At 39.9% G+C, this 15,917-nt stretch overlaps 1 protein-coding gene across 1 annotated transcript; it reads left to right on the top strand.

Moving 5' to 3' along the window:
- Positions 1–620: 620 nt before the first annotated feature.
- Positions 621–15,917, top strand: LOC109903751 (dnaJ homolog subfamily C member 8-like). Its single transcript, XM_020500656.2, has 9 exons — positions 621–749; positions 1,710–1,811; positions 2,793–2,849; positions 9,932–9,998; positions 10,093–10,187; positions 10,464–10,535; positions 10,639–10,730; positions 13,717–13,792; positions 14,072–15,917. Exons 1-9 carry the CDS (start codon positions 657–659, stop codon positions 14,195–14,197), a joined length of 780 nt encoding a protein of 259 aa, XP_020356245.1. The 5' UTR covers positions 621–656; the 3' UTR covers positions 14,198–15,917.

The raw sequence follows: 15,917 nt of genomic DNA, 5'->3' as shown, positions 1-15,917 counted from the left end.
ACAATGATTGAGATTGGTTATTGGTATTGGTAATTTTAATTTCAACCGCTGCCGCCTCAGCTGCAGTACACTGCGGACATGCAGTCGATGTTTCATCAAGGATTCAGGCTACAGGAGGTAATCGAGCAGAAGTTGACAGCTCTGGACACACGCCTGACCACCCTAGAAGACTTTCTCTATGGACTCTGGAGACCGTCGCGTGGAGGACGCTTCACCGACTCGGAATCTGATGGAGAGATCCCTTCCCAGGAACACGCACAGATACTCTGAATTGTCCGACTGAAAACAGCTTTTTCTGTTCATCGGCCGTGAAGGATCATTGGTGGAATTGTTGTGGTATATTTTTGAACACCCGAATAATTTTTTGAGCAAAATAATAAATATTTTAACCTGTTTTCAAATTTTTTATCAACATTTTATTAACATTTTTATAGTGTAAGCTTTTGCATCAGCTAGCTATGTTGAACGCAATTTATTGAATTGTTTGGAAAATGTTTCAAAGGACAATCTGAAACAATACATCTTTGCAATATGTTTTATATCTTTCATTGACATTTATTGAAGGTCCCTATTTTTTTATTTGTATAAATGTATTTGAGCGCAAAAACTCCAAAACTGCATTGACAGTCATGTGATAGTGGATATTATGACGTCAGATGAATGAAGTCTTAGCCAAGATGGCGGCTGCTGGAGGAGAGCCCTCTACCCAGAGTGGTCCGGATGATTTGTTCAATCATTTCTACACAGAGGTAAGATACATTTAGGAAATACATCTTACTCAGTGTGTTGATATGTAACCTAACATTATGAATTTGACAAATACCGATAATTCGTCCCCTGGACATGCATTTATGAGGCCTACAAACATCTGCTAGCTAAAAAGCTAGAGGGGCTAAAGTTAGCTAACGTTAACTGGGCTAGCTAGCTCGCATAACACTGTGTGTGTACGTGCTAGCTAGCTAAGCTAAGCTAAGCTACCAAGTGCTAACGCTAACCGAGTAGTGTTGTTGATTCGCCAGTACACTTCTCTGTGATCATGACACGCATATAGTTTGTTACGCGGCTATTCTATCAGTGTAGAGGAATTTTGTTTCCCATTTAAACGGTGGTGAAATGGTTGAGTATTTGATCTGTTTTGTGCTCTTGCTAGCCAGCACAGCAGATTTGACCCTCTTTTACAGCTAGCTGCACTAGGCTGGACAGGCTTCCTGTGTAGATTAAGATATATGACTAGGAAAATATACCCCAATCCAGGGATAAGAAATACGTTGTATAGTACTCCGAATTGTCCCATTATGCCAACTGTTACACCAAGAAGATTGAAAGACTACTCGTTTTTAGAAATCATTCAATCTTCACGGTGTAACGGTTAGGGTAATGGGACAATTTTAGGAGTAAAACACATTTCTCATCCCTCATTTTCTGAGCCATATCTCGCACCAGCTCTGGGGTGTTTTAATCTAGACAGGAAGCCTGTCTGACCCTAGTGCAGCTGTAAGCAAGCGGGTTGGATCTCTGGCATGAATGTAAACATACTCAGTTCCATCTATCCAACCTTCCCCAAGTGGACTCATGAGTCATGACAGATAATGCTATGCCAGCTGGCCAGTGAAAGGGACCAAGATGATGTAAATATCCATTTGCTTGCTAATATGACCATGACTGAACTTCTGTGACCCTAACTAATATGGCATATCTCTGTTCAACAGGTAAAGCAGATAGAGAAAAGAGACTCTGTGCTAACCTCGAAGCAGCAAATAGACAGGCTGCTCAGACCTGGGTCATCCTACTTCAATTTAAACCCGTTTGAGGTAAGTGGCTAGTTCCTGTCACATGCAGCTGTAGTTGATCTATTATTATTGTGACAAGGTTGTTGTGTATAACTGCATTAAAGTGTCCTTAGTACAACACCAGCAACCTCATTGAGGTTCAAGCCTCTTGCCATAATGGCTTAGGTGTTGTGCTGACAGGTGCATCGTAGCAGGTTTCAACCCATTTGAGATACTTGTTGAAGGTGCTGCATTAGTGTCAGAAGTTAAATTATAAGTTTGTGTGACTTGTATTTGGGCGAGATGGTAAAGTGCAAGAGTGTGTTTCTCAAAGGAAAAGGGGTAGTGTACCATTTTTATTTAACTAGGCAAGTCAATTAAAAACGTCTTAATTTACAATGATGGCCTACCAAAAGGTCTCCTGTGGGGACAGGAGCTGGGATAAAATATATATATATATATATATATATATATATGACAATAGACACACAACACTACATGAAGAGAGACTTAAAACAACAACAGAGCATGGCAGCAACACATGACAACACAGCATAGTAGCAACACCACACCTTATTTATAATTTTTTTGCCTAACACTTCTTTTTCTTAACTGCGTTGTTGGTCCAGGTCATAACACAGTTGAACAGCTAACCCTAGCTTTCCACCTAAGTAAGCATTTCACTGTAAGGTCTACACCTGTTGTATTCGGCGCATGTGACAAATAAAATTTGAATTGATGTGTGTGCTTTGGGGACCTTTTAACAGAATGTGACTGGCAGAATGGGTGTTAAATGTGGAGGATGAGGGCTGCGGTAGGTAATCACAGATAGGGGGGAGTGAGGCCTAGGGGATTTATTTTATTTTTTTTTAAGGATCAATCAGTGGGTCTTGCAACATCCTTTGTACAACACCGGCAACTTTGTCTAGCTGTTTGAATCGCTTGAGGTAAATACAGATCTGTGTTGCTTAAGCTATGCAGTGTGAACTTTGCTTCCAGTGAAATGCCTAATTTGATTTTTAGGTGTTACAAATTGATCCAGAGGCAACAGATGAGGAGTTGAAGAAGAGGTTCAGAGCGGTAGGTATACTACATATCTGACAGTAGGTACCGGAGGGTCCGGTCTTAGACCTACCGGTTCCAACACAGCTTCCAGGTCATAACACAGTTGAACAGCTAACCCTAGCTTTCCACCTGCACATACTGTACCTGCTAGTCACCCACACCCTATTAAAATACTATTTGCACTGACTCTTGACACACCCATTCACACTTTCATACATACACACTTTCACTCACTACCATCATTGCTGTTATTTAATTGTACTGCTCACTTTATCTACAGTAAATAACTGTCACCTTGAAAGTACATTCCATAGTAAATTACTGTACATTCTATAGTTTTATATTTCCCACCATATCTTTATAGCTGATATTCTTAATGGTGAAACAGCCACATCCATTTGCAATATTACAACAACAAAGTTACTGCAAACAATGAACTCTGTTTTTTTTTACCCTCTGACATCATTGCATGCATGAAGAAAGTAGAGCTCGACTGATATAGGTTTTTGAAATCCGATACCAATTTTAGGGAGGCAAAGGTCACCGATTATTTATATGTATAGTTGAAGTCGTACGTTTACATACACTTGGAGTCATTCAAACTCGTTTTTCAACCACTCCACACATTTCTTGTTAACAAAAACTATAGTCGGTTAGGACGTCTAATTTTTTTAATCAATTGTTTACAGGCAGATTATTTCACTTATAATTCACTGTATCACAATTCCAGTTGGTCATAAGTTTACAAACACTAAGTTGACTGTGCCTTTAAACAGCTTGGGAAATTCCAGAAAATTATGGCATGGCTTTAGAAGCTTCTGATAGGCTAATTGACATCATTTGAGTCAATTGGAGGTGTACCTGTGGATGTATTTCAAGGCCTACCTTCAAACTCAGCGCCTCTTTGCTTGACATCATGGGAAAATCAAAAGAAATCAGCCAAGACCAGTCTGGTTAATCCTTGGGAGCAATTTCCAAATGCCTGAAGGTACCACGTTCATCTGTACAAACAATAGTATGCAAGTATAAACACCACGCAGCCGTCATACCGCTCAGGAAGGAGACGCGTTCTGTCTCCAAGAGATGAACGTACTGTGGTGCGAACAGTGCAAATCAATCCCAGAACAACAGCAAAGGACCTTGTGAAGATGCTGGAGGAAACGGGTACAAAAGTATCTATATCCACAGTAAAATTAGTCCTATATCGACGTAACCTGAATGGCTGCTCAGCAAGGAAGAAGCCACTGCTTCAAAACCGCCATAAAAAAGCCAGACTACGGTTTGCAACTGCACATGGGGGCAAAGATTCTACTTTTTGGAGAAATTTCCTCTGGTCTGATGAAACAAAAATAGAACTGTTTGGCCACAATGACCATTGTTTGGAGGAAAAGGGATGCTTGCAAGGCGAAGAACACCATCCCAACCGTGAAGCACGGAGGTGGCAGCATCATGTTGTGAGGGTGCTTTGCTGCAGGAGGGACTGGTGCACTTCACAAAATAGATGTTCATTTTTGATCCTCATGATGCCATCTCAAGACATCATTCAGGAAGTTAAAGCTTGGTCGCAAATGGGTCTTCCAAATGGACAATGACCCCAAGCAAAGTTGTGGCAAAATGGCTTACGGACAATAAAGTCGAGGTATTGGAGTGGCCATCACAAAGCCCTGATTTCAAACCTATAGAAAATCTGTGGACAGAACTGAAAATGCGTGTGCGAGCAAGGAGGCCTTTACAACCCTGATTCAGTTACACCAGCTCTGTCAGGAGGAATTGGCCAAAATTCACCCAACTTATTGTGGGAAGCTTGTGGAAGGCTACCTGAAACTTTGACCCAAGTTAAACAATTTCAAGGCAATGCTACCAAATACTAATTGAGTGTGTGTAAACTTCTGACCCACTGGGAATGCTTAAATAAATCATTCTCCCTACTATTATTCTGACATTTCACATTCTTAAAATAAAGCGGTGACCCTAACTGACCTAAGACAGGGAATTTTTACTAAGATTAAATGTCAGGAATTGTGAGTAACTGAGTAAGTGTATTTGGCTACCGTGTGTGTATTTGGTGTATGTAAACTTGAAAAACATACCTTTTTATAACACAATTGACGCTCCAGAAGATTAACAGATACTCTAAATGTTGATTTCTTAACTAAGTATTTAAATTAACATTATTTAAGAACATTCTATTTGTGGTTTACATGATAACCATCAAAAAGCAACTATCTTCTATAAGTATGAAAGTAAATACAAAAGTTGTTCTGTTTCCCTTCTTAGACATATCTTTAAGTTGTACCTATCTACTGCAGTGGGTAAGAATCTGTAAGTGTTTGTGCTGAAGCACCACAAGCACATGAATAAACAATAAGGGCTGAATGAATGGGGCGGCAGGGTAGCCTAGTGGTTAGAGCGTTGGACTAGTAACCGGAAGGTTGCAAGTTCAAATCCCCGAGCTGACAAGGTACAAATCTGTCGTTCTGCCCCTGAACAGACAGTTAACCCACTAGGCCGTCATTGAAAATAAGAATTTGTTCTTAACTGACTTGCCTTGTTAAATAAAGGTAAACAAATATATAATAAAAAATTTAACTCTGTCTCAAAGTAAATCTGAAACTGCAACGTTCATAACCTATACAGAAACTTGCAGTTCGTAATGTCACCACTAGATTTAATCTGTATTGAGTAGATTCACTACAGTGCTTTACAAAGGTCATGTAAAGAAACACTTAAATAAAAAAAATTAACTACGGTAGGTAATCAGTTAAGAACAAATTAATATTTACAATGACGGCCAAACCCTAACCCGGACGACGCTGGGCTAATTGTGCGCCACCCTATGTTACTCCCAATCATGGCTGGTTGTGATACAGCCTGGAATCGAACCAGGGTCTGTAGTGACACCTCTAGCACTGAGATGCATGCCTTTATGGCAACCTTGCAATGAGAGGGCTGTCACAAATAGGCAGGGGGTTATGACTTTGGCTGTGGTTACCACAGCCACAAAGTCATAACCCCTGCCTATCTCTACAATTTCTCTTAACCTCACTGCTAAACTTATGGCTAACCCTAACCTTAAATTAAGACCAAAAAGCAACATTTTGTTTTCCTAATTTTTTTTTGACATTGTGGAAGTGGAAACCCATTAAGAGCTTGTTATGAAAAGCACAAGCTAGCTCTTTATTAGGACAATGTTTTCTTACTGAAACCATAATGTAAATTACTGTTATTCAATACAAAATTCATTGGCTGTATATTTCAACTGCAAATGGCATCCGCTGATGACTGAACATTCATGCAGTAAAATAGTTACTGCATTGGTTTTAGTAACACGTTCTAATTTAGCTAACAACAATCTTCTCATCATGCATGCAAGCACATCGCCTGAATGATTGATCTGCGCCAATTGTCTTGCTTTTTGCAGAAAACGAACTAAATAAGCCCACTGACATAGAGCCCAGATAGTAATGTATCAAGGAGGAGTGTCTGTACAGATTGCTAGCTAGCTAAGCTAACTACCTTCCTGCAGGGCTGCCAACATTTGAAGAAAGCTTGGAGTGATATTTACTATGTGAATTTCATTGCGCCCTGGCACAACCCCTAGATGGAAAATTGTACTGTTTTAAATGCAATTCTATGTATTTTGGCATGGCTTAGGTGTATGACCATGGTGGAAAATGTAAAAAATAAGGTGTATTCAGGATGCTTTGAACGTTAACACTCGTCATTCGCTGAGTTTGTTACTTAGACATTTTTGGGGGATTAAATTTAAAGTATATTTAAAAATATATATATTAATTGGCAGTGGGTAACCAAATCATAGATTGCAGTCTCCTTGTCCATAGACTGCTTTCAAGGTAAGGACACAAAGATTTTGTAATTTGGGTGAACGCTCTCTTTAAAATAGGGCTAGAAGAAATTCCTGCTTGCTGGGTTGGCTTCATCTGAAGTGCTGGGTGTTTGAGAAATGAATTGTTATAACAAGAACATTTTCAATCACCCAACCTTCAAGTGAATATCAATATTCAGTTGGTTTATTCCAACGAGTTGAAGCTCCTTGACATCATCTTGCTCTACATGGACAACAGGATCGGTTGTGAGTCCCCATACCATCTCTGCCTAGCATATGCACAATACTAAAGTGTCCAATTGTATTAGATACCTGGAGCATTTAATAGCTAATGTCTATTTATGACTTATTTGAAACTGTCCACAAAGTACAGCAAAAATACATAGCCTGATATAATTCATTTTCAAAGACACAAGTAGGCATATGTGATTACACTGGCAAAATTGTGAAGAAGAGGAATAATACAATAGGTGTGGGGAATAACAGTACTGTTCTTACTGACAAGCACAGGTTAATACCCTATATTTTAGCCTATTGTTAAGAATAAGAATTGTTCCACTGATCAGACTAAAAGTAAATCAATAATAAGATATCCTGAAGACAGGATGGCATAAATCTTGCTCTACACCCTAACCCAATTATTTTTCTATTTATTGACGCCCCTCTAGAATAAGACGTACACTTTTTGTTTCTCGATCTGTTTGACAAAATTATTTTCATAGTTACAAATCAGGTCACCCTACCAAACTTCCCTGCTAAAACATACCGTATGTCTGCCTGCTGGCTTTCCGTTGTCACGGCCCGAAAACACCAATCACTGAAGAGGGGACTAGTGTGAATTTTTAAATCGACTTTAGTACAAGTGGGCCAAAAAAAGTATTTAGTCAGCCACCAATTGTGCAAGTTCTCCCACTTCAAAAGATGAGAGGCCTGTAATTTTCAGACAAAATGAGGGGGAAAAATCCAGAGAATCACATTGTAGGATTTTTTATGAATTTATTTGCAAATTATGGTGGGAAATAAACTTTTGTTATTGACCAAATACTTATTTTCCACCATAATTTGCAAATAAATTCATAAAAAATCCTACAATGTGATTTTCTGTTTAAAAATAATAATAATTGTCTGTCATAGTTGAAGTGTACCTATGATAAATTACAGGCCTCATCTTTTTACGTGGGAGAACTTGCACAATTGGTGGCTGACTAAATACTTTTTTGCCCCACCGTGTATGCTGTCAAAAAGGCTGAATTCTGCAATAGACTGGAGTAACAGCAACCTAATTTGGTTGACAACGAACAGCGCCACCGTGCTACTCTTTTTTTAAATCTTTTTTATAAGCAGATAACTTTCTCAGGAGGGATTTTGTCCCACTCCTCTGCAGATCGTCTCCAAGTCATTAAGGTTTTGAGGCTGACGTTTGGCAACTCGAACCTTCAGCTCCCTCCACAGATTTTCAATGGGATTAAAGTCTGGAGACTGGCTAGGCCTCACATCTCCCTCCTGAGATGTGTGCAAACCTTGTGGCCAACTACAAGAAACGTCTGACCTCTGTGATTTCCAACAAGGGTTTTGCCACCAAGTACTAAGTCAGGTTTTGCAGAGGGGGTCAAATACTTATTTCCCTTATTAAAATGCAAATCAATTTATAACATTTCTGACATGTGTTTTTCTGGATTTTTGTTGTTGTTATTCTGTCTCTCTCACTTCAAATAAACCTACCATTAAAATTGATAGACTGATCATTTCTTTGTCAGTGGGCAAACATACAAAATCAGCAGGGGATCAAATACTTTTTTCCCTCACTGGAAGTGATGAGGACAGGGCTGCTTGCTTGGTATAGAGCACTTTTGATGATTTACTTATTCAAAAAAGGCTAATAACCCACTGTTCCTAGGCCGTCACTGTAAATAATAATTTGTTCTTAACTGCCCAGTTAAATAAAAATCAATAAGGCCTATTCTTCTCACCTCGTGTTTTAGTGCAGAATTATGTTCAACGAGCAATACACAGAGCACCCCCTAGGGAAAAAACCGACTGCAAATTAGCAGACGTATTTGTTATTTCAATGTATATAATACCGCCGCTTTATCTGTGGAATAAAGACCAATGCAACTATTTTTGTGAAGGGCTATCGGCCAATAAAATTGATTTATCGGTCAGACTCTACATAGAAGAGCACTACGTATTGCAATTTTCTTTACTATTCTGCTCACACTCCTCAGCTCTGCAACATAACAACAATAACAAAAACATAACAAAAACATCTTTAATGTTCTACTGCCTTATTTGTATTGCACCACTTATTGCCTTATGTTATTATTTTGAGTTCATGTTTCACTGCACTGTTGAGAGAGAGCTTGCAAATAAAGCATTTCATTGCACCGTTTACCAGTAGTGTAAAGTACTTTAGTTAAAATACTTTAAAGTACTACTTCACTATTTATATTTTTGACAACTTTTACTTGGGGCGAGCATTGGGCCAGTAACCGAAAGGTTGCTGGATCGAATCCACGAGTTGACAATGTAAAAATCTGTCCTTCTGCTCCTGAACAAGGTAGTTAACCCACTGTTCCCTGGTAGGCTGTCATTGTAAATAAGAATTTGTTCTTAACTGACTTGGTTAGTTAAATAAAGGTTCAATTAAATGTATTTTAAAAATATATATACTTTTACTTCACTACATTCCTAAAGAAAATATTGTGCCTTTTACTCTATACATTTTCCCTGTCACCAAAAAGTACTCGTTACATTTTGAATGCATAGCAGATCAGGAAAATTGTGAAATTCACTCGCGTATCAAGAGAACACCTGGTCATCCCTACTGCCTATGTTCTGGCGGACTCACTAAACACAAGTGCATCTTTTGTAACTAATCTCTGAGTGTTGGAATGTGACCCTGGCTATACATACATTTTAAAAACAAGAGAATTCTGCTTTCGGGTTTGCATAATATAAGAATTTGAAATGATTTATACTTAGTATATTTGATCAAATAAATGTACTTTTGGTACTTAAGGTATATTTCAAAGCCAATGCTTTTAGACTTTTACTCAAGTAGTATTTTACTGGGTGACTTTTACTCAAGTAACTTTCTATCTATACTTTTACTCAAGTATGACAATTGGGTACTTTTCCCACCACTGCCATTTACACCCCAATGTTTCCTGTGTATTTAACAAATACACTGATTTGATATGGTTGATTCTCACACTAATGAAAGGCCAACTAATTTCTCCTTCCATTTCAGTTGTCCATCTTGGTCCATCCAGACAAGAACCAGGATGATCCAGACAGAGCACAACTAGCCTTTGAAGGTAGAAATATAATTGCCGTCAACCGTATGTCTACATCAGTTAGATGAATACATTCAAAGAGTTCTTAACAACCCCAATCCCACTGTATTTCTAGCTGTGGACAAGGCATACAAAAACCTGCTGGACCCAGAACAGAAGAAGAGGGCAGTTGATGTGATCCAAGCAGGAAGGGAATATGTTGAGCATAATGTGAGTAACTAACCACCTGTCCCTCTGTTCACACGTCTCATAGGTACAGTAGCTTCCCAAATGGAACCCTATTCCCTATATTGTCCACTACTTTTGACCATGACCTATAGGGTTCTGGTCAAAAGTAATGCACTATAAAGGGAATAGGGTGCCATTTGGGACATAGATTCACTGTACAATTGTATTAATACTAGTGATGCCACGATTACAGTTGAGTTCATGTATTGCCACAGCATATGACACTTCAACTGCATCTTTTTTTTAAAATTGCAACAGATGAAAGAGAAGAAGAAACAGCTGAAGAAGGATGGGAAGCCTCAATTCTTGGAGGAGGATGACCCAGAAATGGTATCGACAAGTGGTTAAATATAACTTGTAACAGATGTAAGGCTGTTTTTGAGACTGGGCTTATTGTTATTTTACTAAGGAAACCACTTTTCTTGATCGTCAGTTCAGACAGGCGGTGTACAAGCAGACTATGAAGCTGTTTGCAGAGCTTGAAATCAAGAGGAAGGAGCGGGAAGCCAAGGACATGCATGAAAGGTAATGGTGCCATTTCAGTCAACTTGCCATAGATTTTCAGGCCGGTTTTAAATCCAAACTTTAGCTAGGCCACTTGGTAACATTCAGCGTCGACTTGATAAGCGGCTCCAGTGTATATCTGGCCTTGTGTTTTATGTTATTGTCCTGCTGAAAGGTGAATTTGTCTCCTAGTGTCTGTTGGAAAGGATTTTGCTTTTCTCTATTCTGGTTATTTTTATCCTAAAAAAACTCCCTAGTCCTTGCCAATGACAAGCATACATGCAGCCGCCACCATGCTTCAAAATGTGAAGTGGTACTCAGTGGTTTTGGAGTTGCAATTATCCCTATTTGGTGTAGTCATTTACATTTTATGTTAAACACTTATTGCACACAGTGAGTCCATGCAATTTATGTGACTTGTTAAGCACATGTTTACTCCTGAACTTATTTTGGCTTGCCATAACAAAGGGGTTGAATACTTATTGACTCAACACATTTCAGCTTTACCATTTTTTATTAATTAAAAAATCGATTGTGTGTGTAGGCCAGTGACACAAAAACGTAATCTAATTCATTTTAAATTCAAGTTGTATAACAATAAAATGTGGAGAAATTCAAGGAGTGTGAATACTTTCTGAAGGCTGTATATTGTCCATGAAATACAGAACACAGCACAGAAGACTCACAGCGTGTGCAGTTACCTGCACACAATAATGTGATTGTTGTGGATAGTCAGATTTAATATAATAGCTCATTTAAAAAATGTTACATGCTTTACAAGAATAACGATTTCCTTTTATAATCCTATTTACGTGGACCCATCTGAAACCAGGCTACCTGGTGGCACTCTAACTGCAGAAAATCGTTGGTGAAAATGAACAATCTATCGCAGTGAACACATTTTTGGGACGCATATTTGATTCTGAGTTTGGACATGCTGTATGAAGTTTGAACTACTTCTAAGACACATCCATTGTTGTTCCAAACACACTTCACTGGCACTGAAGAGGGAGGCTCGCTCAGCTGGCGCTAGCACATGCGCAGATCAAGTACACCGCTGGAAGACCGTTTTAAGGTGTTTAAATGTCCTAATTGCATAATCTGCCCACTGCCATAATCAATTCAATATTGAATTATTAGTGTGCATGTAAACCTATTCAATGTTGGGCCTCCCGAGTGGCTAAGGCATCTAAGGCATCACTGCAGATCCGGGTTCGATCCCGAGTGGGGCAGCGGTTTAAGGCGTCACTATAGACCTAGGTTCCATCCCAGGTTCTATCACAACCGGCCGTGCGTCGTCCAGGTTAAGGGAGGGTTTGGCCGGGGGGGCAGGGCTTTTCTTGGCTCATCGTGCTCTAGCGACTCCTTGTGACGGGCCGGGCTTCTGCAGGCTGACCATGATCGTCAGTTGAACAATGTTTCCTCCAACACATTGGTGTGGCTGGATTCTGGGTTAAGCAGCCGGGTGTTTTATAAGTGAGGTTTGGCAGGTCATGTTTAGGGGGCTTGACCTTCGCCTCCCGATCCCATTGGGGAGTTGCAGCGATGACATGATTTAAATTGGGGAGGAAAACAATAATGCATAATGACAAAGATAAAATAGTTGGTTTTAGAAATGTTTGCAGATGTATTTAAAAAAATAAACAAATGCCATGAAATTGAGCTCAGGTGCATCCTGTTTCCTTGATGTTTCTACAACTTGATTTGGAGTCCACCTGTGGTAAGTTCAATTGATTGAACATGATTTGGAAAGGCGCACACCTGTCTATATAAGGTCCCACAGTTGACATTGAGAGCAAAAACCAAGCCATGAGGTCGAAGGAATTGTCCGTAGAGCTCCGAGACAGGATTGTGTTGAGGCACAGATCTGGGGGGGGGGGGGGGAAACGTTCTGCAGCATTGAAGGTCCCCAAGAAAACAGGCCTCCATCATTCTTAAATGGAATAATTTTGGAACCACCAAGACTCTTCCTGAAGCTGGCCACCGGCCAAACTGAGCAATCGGGGGGAGAAAGGCCTTGGTCAGGGAGGTCACCAGGAGCCCACAATGGTCACTCTGACAGCACTCCAGAGTTCCTCTGTAGAGATGGGAGACTCTTCCAGAAGGACAACCATCTCTGCAGCACTCCACCAATCAGGCCTTTATACAACCCGCTTGGAGTTTGCCAAAAGGCACCTAAGGACTCTCGGACCAGGAGAAACGGGATTCTCTGGTCTGATGAAACCAAGATTGAACTCTGGCCTGAATGGCATCTGAAGGAAACCTGGTACCATCCCTACGGTGAAGCGTGGTGGCAGAATCATGCTGTGGGGATGTTTTTCAGCAGCAGGGACTGGGAGACTAGTCAAGATTGAGGGAAAGATGAACAGAGCAAAGTAAAGAGGTCCTTGATGAAAACCTGCTCCAGAGCTCTTAGGAATCGACTGGGATGAAGGTTCACCAACAGCCAAGACAACACAGGAGTGGCTTTGGGACAAGTCTCTGAAAGTTCATCCTTGAGTTGGCCGGCCAGAGCCCAGACTTCAACCTGATCGAACATCTCTGGAGAGACCTGAAAATAGCTGTGCAGCGACGCTCCCCATCCAACCTGACAGAGCTTGAGAGGATCTGCAGAGAAAAATGTGTGAAACTCCCCAAATACAGGTGTGCCCAGATTGTAGCGTCATACCCAAGAAGACTTGAGGCTGTATTCCCTGCCAAATGTGCTTCAACAAAGTACTGAGTAAAGGGTCTGAATACTTATGTAAATGTAATATTTCTGTTTTTTTATGTTAAATATATTTGCAAACATTTCTAAAAACCTGTTTTTGCTTTGTTATGGGGTATTGTGTGTGAATATAGATAAAAAATAAATGAATAAGGCTGTAACGTAACAAAGTGGAAAGTCAAGGGGTCTGAATACTTTCCGAATGCACTGTACATGGCCCTTAATGTCTTTGTGCTTGTCTTTTTGTGTCCTTAAGGAGGGAATATAATGGAATTCAATGTTTCATGTTTTCCTTTTCAGGAAAAGGGCAAGAGAGGAAGAGATTGAGACGGCAGAGAAAGCTAAGCGAGAGAGGGAATGGCAGAAAAACTTTGAGGTATGTTGAAAAAAGGTTGTAAATACATTTCAGTCATTTTTTTGGGGGGTGGTAATGTTTTGGCAGAACTTTGATCATCACCCAAAATAACCTGGGATGAGGAGAGACAGAGTACCTACTGTTGAATAACTAGCTCTTCAGTTGTTTTAACTGATTCAGGGGTATGGCGTTGCCACGAGCAGCAAGGTGAACTGCAGATAGTTGTAGTTGTTTCAGAAGTCATCCCCGATATTGCTGTTTACTTAGTGCATCGCTGACTCTACCTTATATTTTCACAAGGAAACAAGGGATGGGCGAGTGGACAGTTGGAGGAGTTTCCAGGCAGGCAAGAGCAAGGCTAAAAAAGAGAAGAAACCCCGGTCCTTCCTGAAGCCTCCTAAAGTCAAGATGGAGCAGAGAGAGTGACGTCTGTTGAGATGTGAAGGTTAAGGATACTACCCAAAGGCTACATCCCGATTCTTCACCCTTTTCCAGAAGTGTATACTGACACACTCCACGTGATGTTTTAAAAGCATATGAGTGGTGTGTAAGAGTTGGCTGGAGGGAGTTTCCACCATTGTAAAAATTCCACCATAGCAAGCGTACACTTCGGGAGAAGGTTGGTGAAATTGAGACTCAGCCCAACATTCTTACTTACACTTGACAGTGCATCCAGCCTCCTGAGAAATGTAGTTTTGTGCTCGTTTATTTTTTATGTACATAATTGTGATCTGCAACCTCCATGGGACCATCACACTTACTGGCCTCAAAGTAGACAAGATGACAGGAAATCTTCCATTTCTGTATCCACCTTAGTTTGACTGGACTTTTTGTGCTGTGTGTTTTCTTTTTTTCTTTTTTACCTTTAAATAAAAGCTTGTTTGTAACAAGCCAATTTTGTGGTCTACCAAGTATTGACTCCGAAACGAGGCAATCTAGTTGAGGGTAGAATAATGAAATCCTTAGCTAACGACTATCTGCCTTGTATTTGTCAATAGGTACAAGATGCTATAACATGTTAATAAGGAATTTTCCCCTTACTGTGAAACACAAGGAGAACATCCAGCCACTCGTGGGGGACAATGGGAGTAGTTTACTCCTCTATTCAGGCGCAGTGGTTGTAAAGTGAGGAAGAGAGTATCCCCATATCTCGAAGTATCCTGCCATCCAGATGATTTTTTTCCCTTTATTTAACTAGGCAAATCAGTTAAGAACAAATTCTTATTTTTATTGACGGCTTAGGAACAGTGGGTTAACTGCCTTGTTCAGGGGCAGAACAACAGATTTTTACCTTGTCGGGGATTTGATCTTGCAACCTTTCGGTTACTAGTCCAACACTAACCACTGGGCTACCTGCTGCCCCGATGATTTGCTCATCACAATTTCAAACCCACAGTGAGTTGGGATTCCACTACACAGGAGCGTCCCAATTGGCACCCAATCCATATATAATGCACTACTTTTGACTAGAGCCATATGGGTCCCAGGGAAAATAAGTGCACTAAATAGCGAATGGGGTGTCATTTGGGACAGAGACAAAAAATCCACTCCTATTCCCATGATGATACCCCCTCTGACTTTGTTTTCTCCAATACATTAAAATATGTTACCCCAATTGAGCATTGGTCGTGATCATATACCTATCATCTAACCACTAGTAGTGTTCTTTAATTAGCAGTAGCATTGTGCATCCATATCAAATGTTTAATTGCAGCAGTGTTTCACTCAATCTACAGTACCATGGAAATTCGAAGCCTAGTCTGTGAGAGCTGTTTTTCTGTCCGTTTGAACTGTAATCGTTATACTATAACAATAAAAATGTCCAAGATATTCTTAGGATATAGTCAGGTTGTCTGTGAGTGTGATCAAAGCAAAGGCATTTGTCAGTTTGTTCTTGCCTATAAGTGAAGCATGATGAGCCCAAGGTTTTTAGTCTTGTTCAACATTTTGTCTTTTAATAATCATTAATTGAAAATACATTGAATTACTCATTTGTCAAAGACAACTAGACTAAATTGTGACAGAGCAAAACATTATACAAATGTATATTTACTAAAAGTGTGTAAGTTGTAAATCAATTCAATGACAACTTTCAAGTGTGCACATGTAGGATACAACATGTGGATATTAAACTCATGGCAATACA

The sequence above is a fragment of the Oncorhynchus kisutch genome, linkage group LG14 (assembly GCF_002021735.2).
Source record: "Oncorhynchus kisutch isolate 150728-3 linkage group LG14, Okis_V2, whole genome shotgun sequence".
In the NCBI taxonomy this organism is placed as follows: Eukaryota; Metazoa; Chordata; class Actinopteri; order Salmoniformes; family Salmonidae; genus Oncorhynchus; species Oncorhynchus kisutch.
Note: the sequence above shows the minus strand (reverse complement) of the source record. Positions and strands in the feature narration are given on the sequence as shown.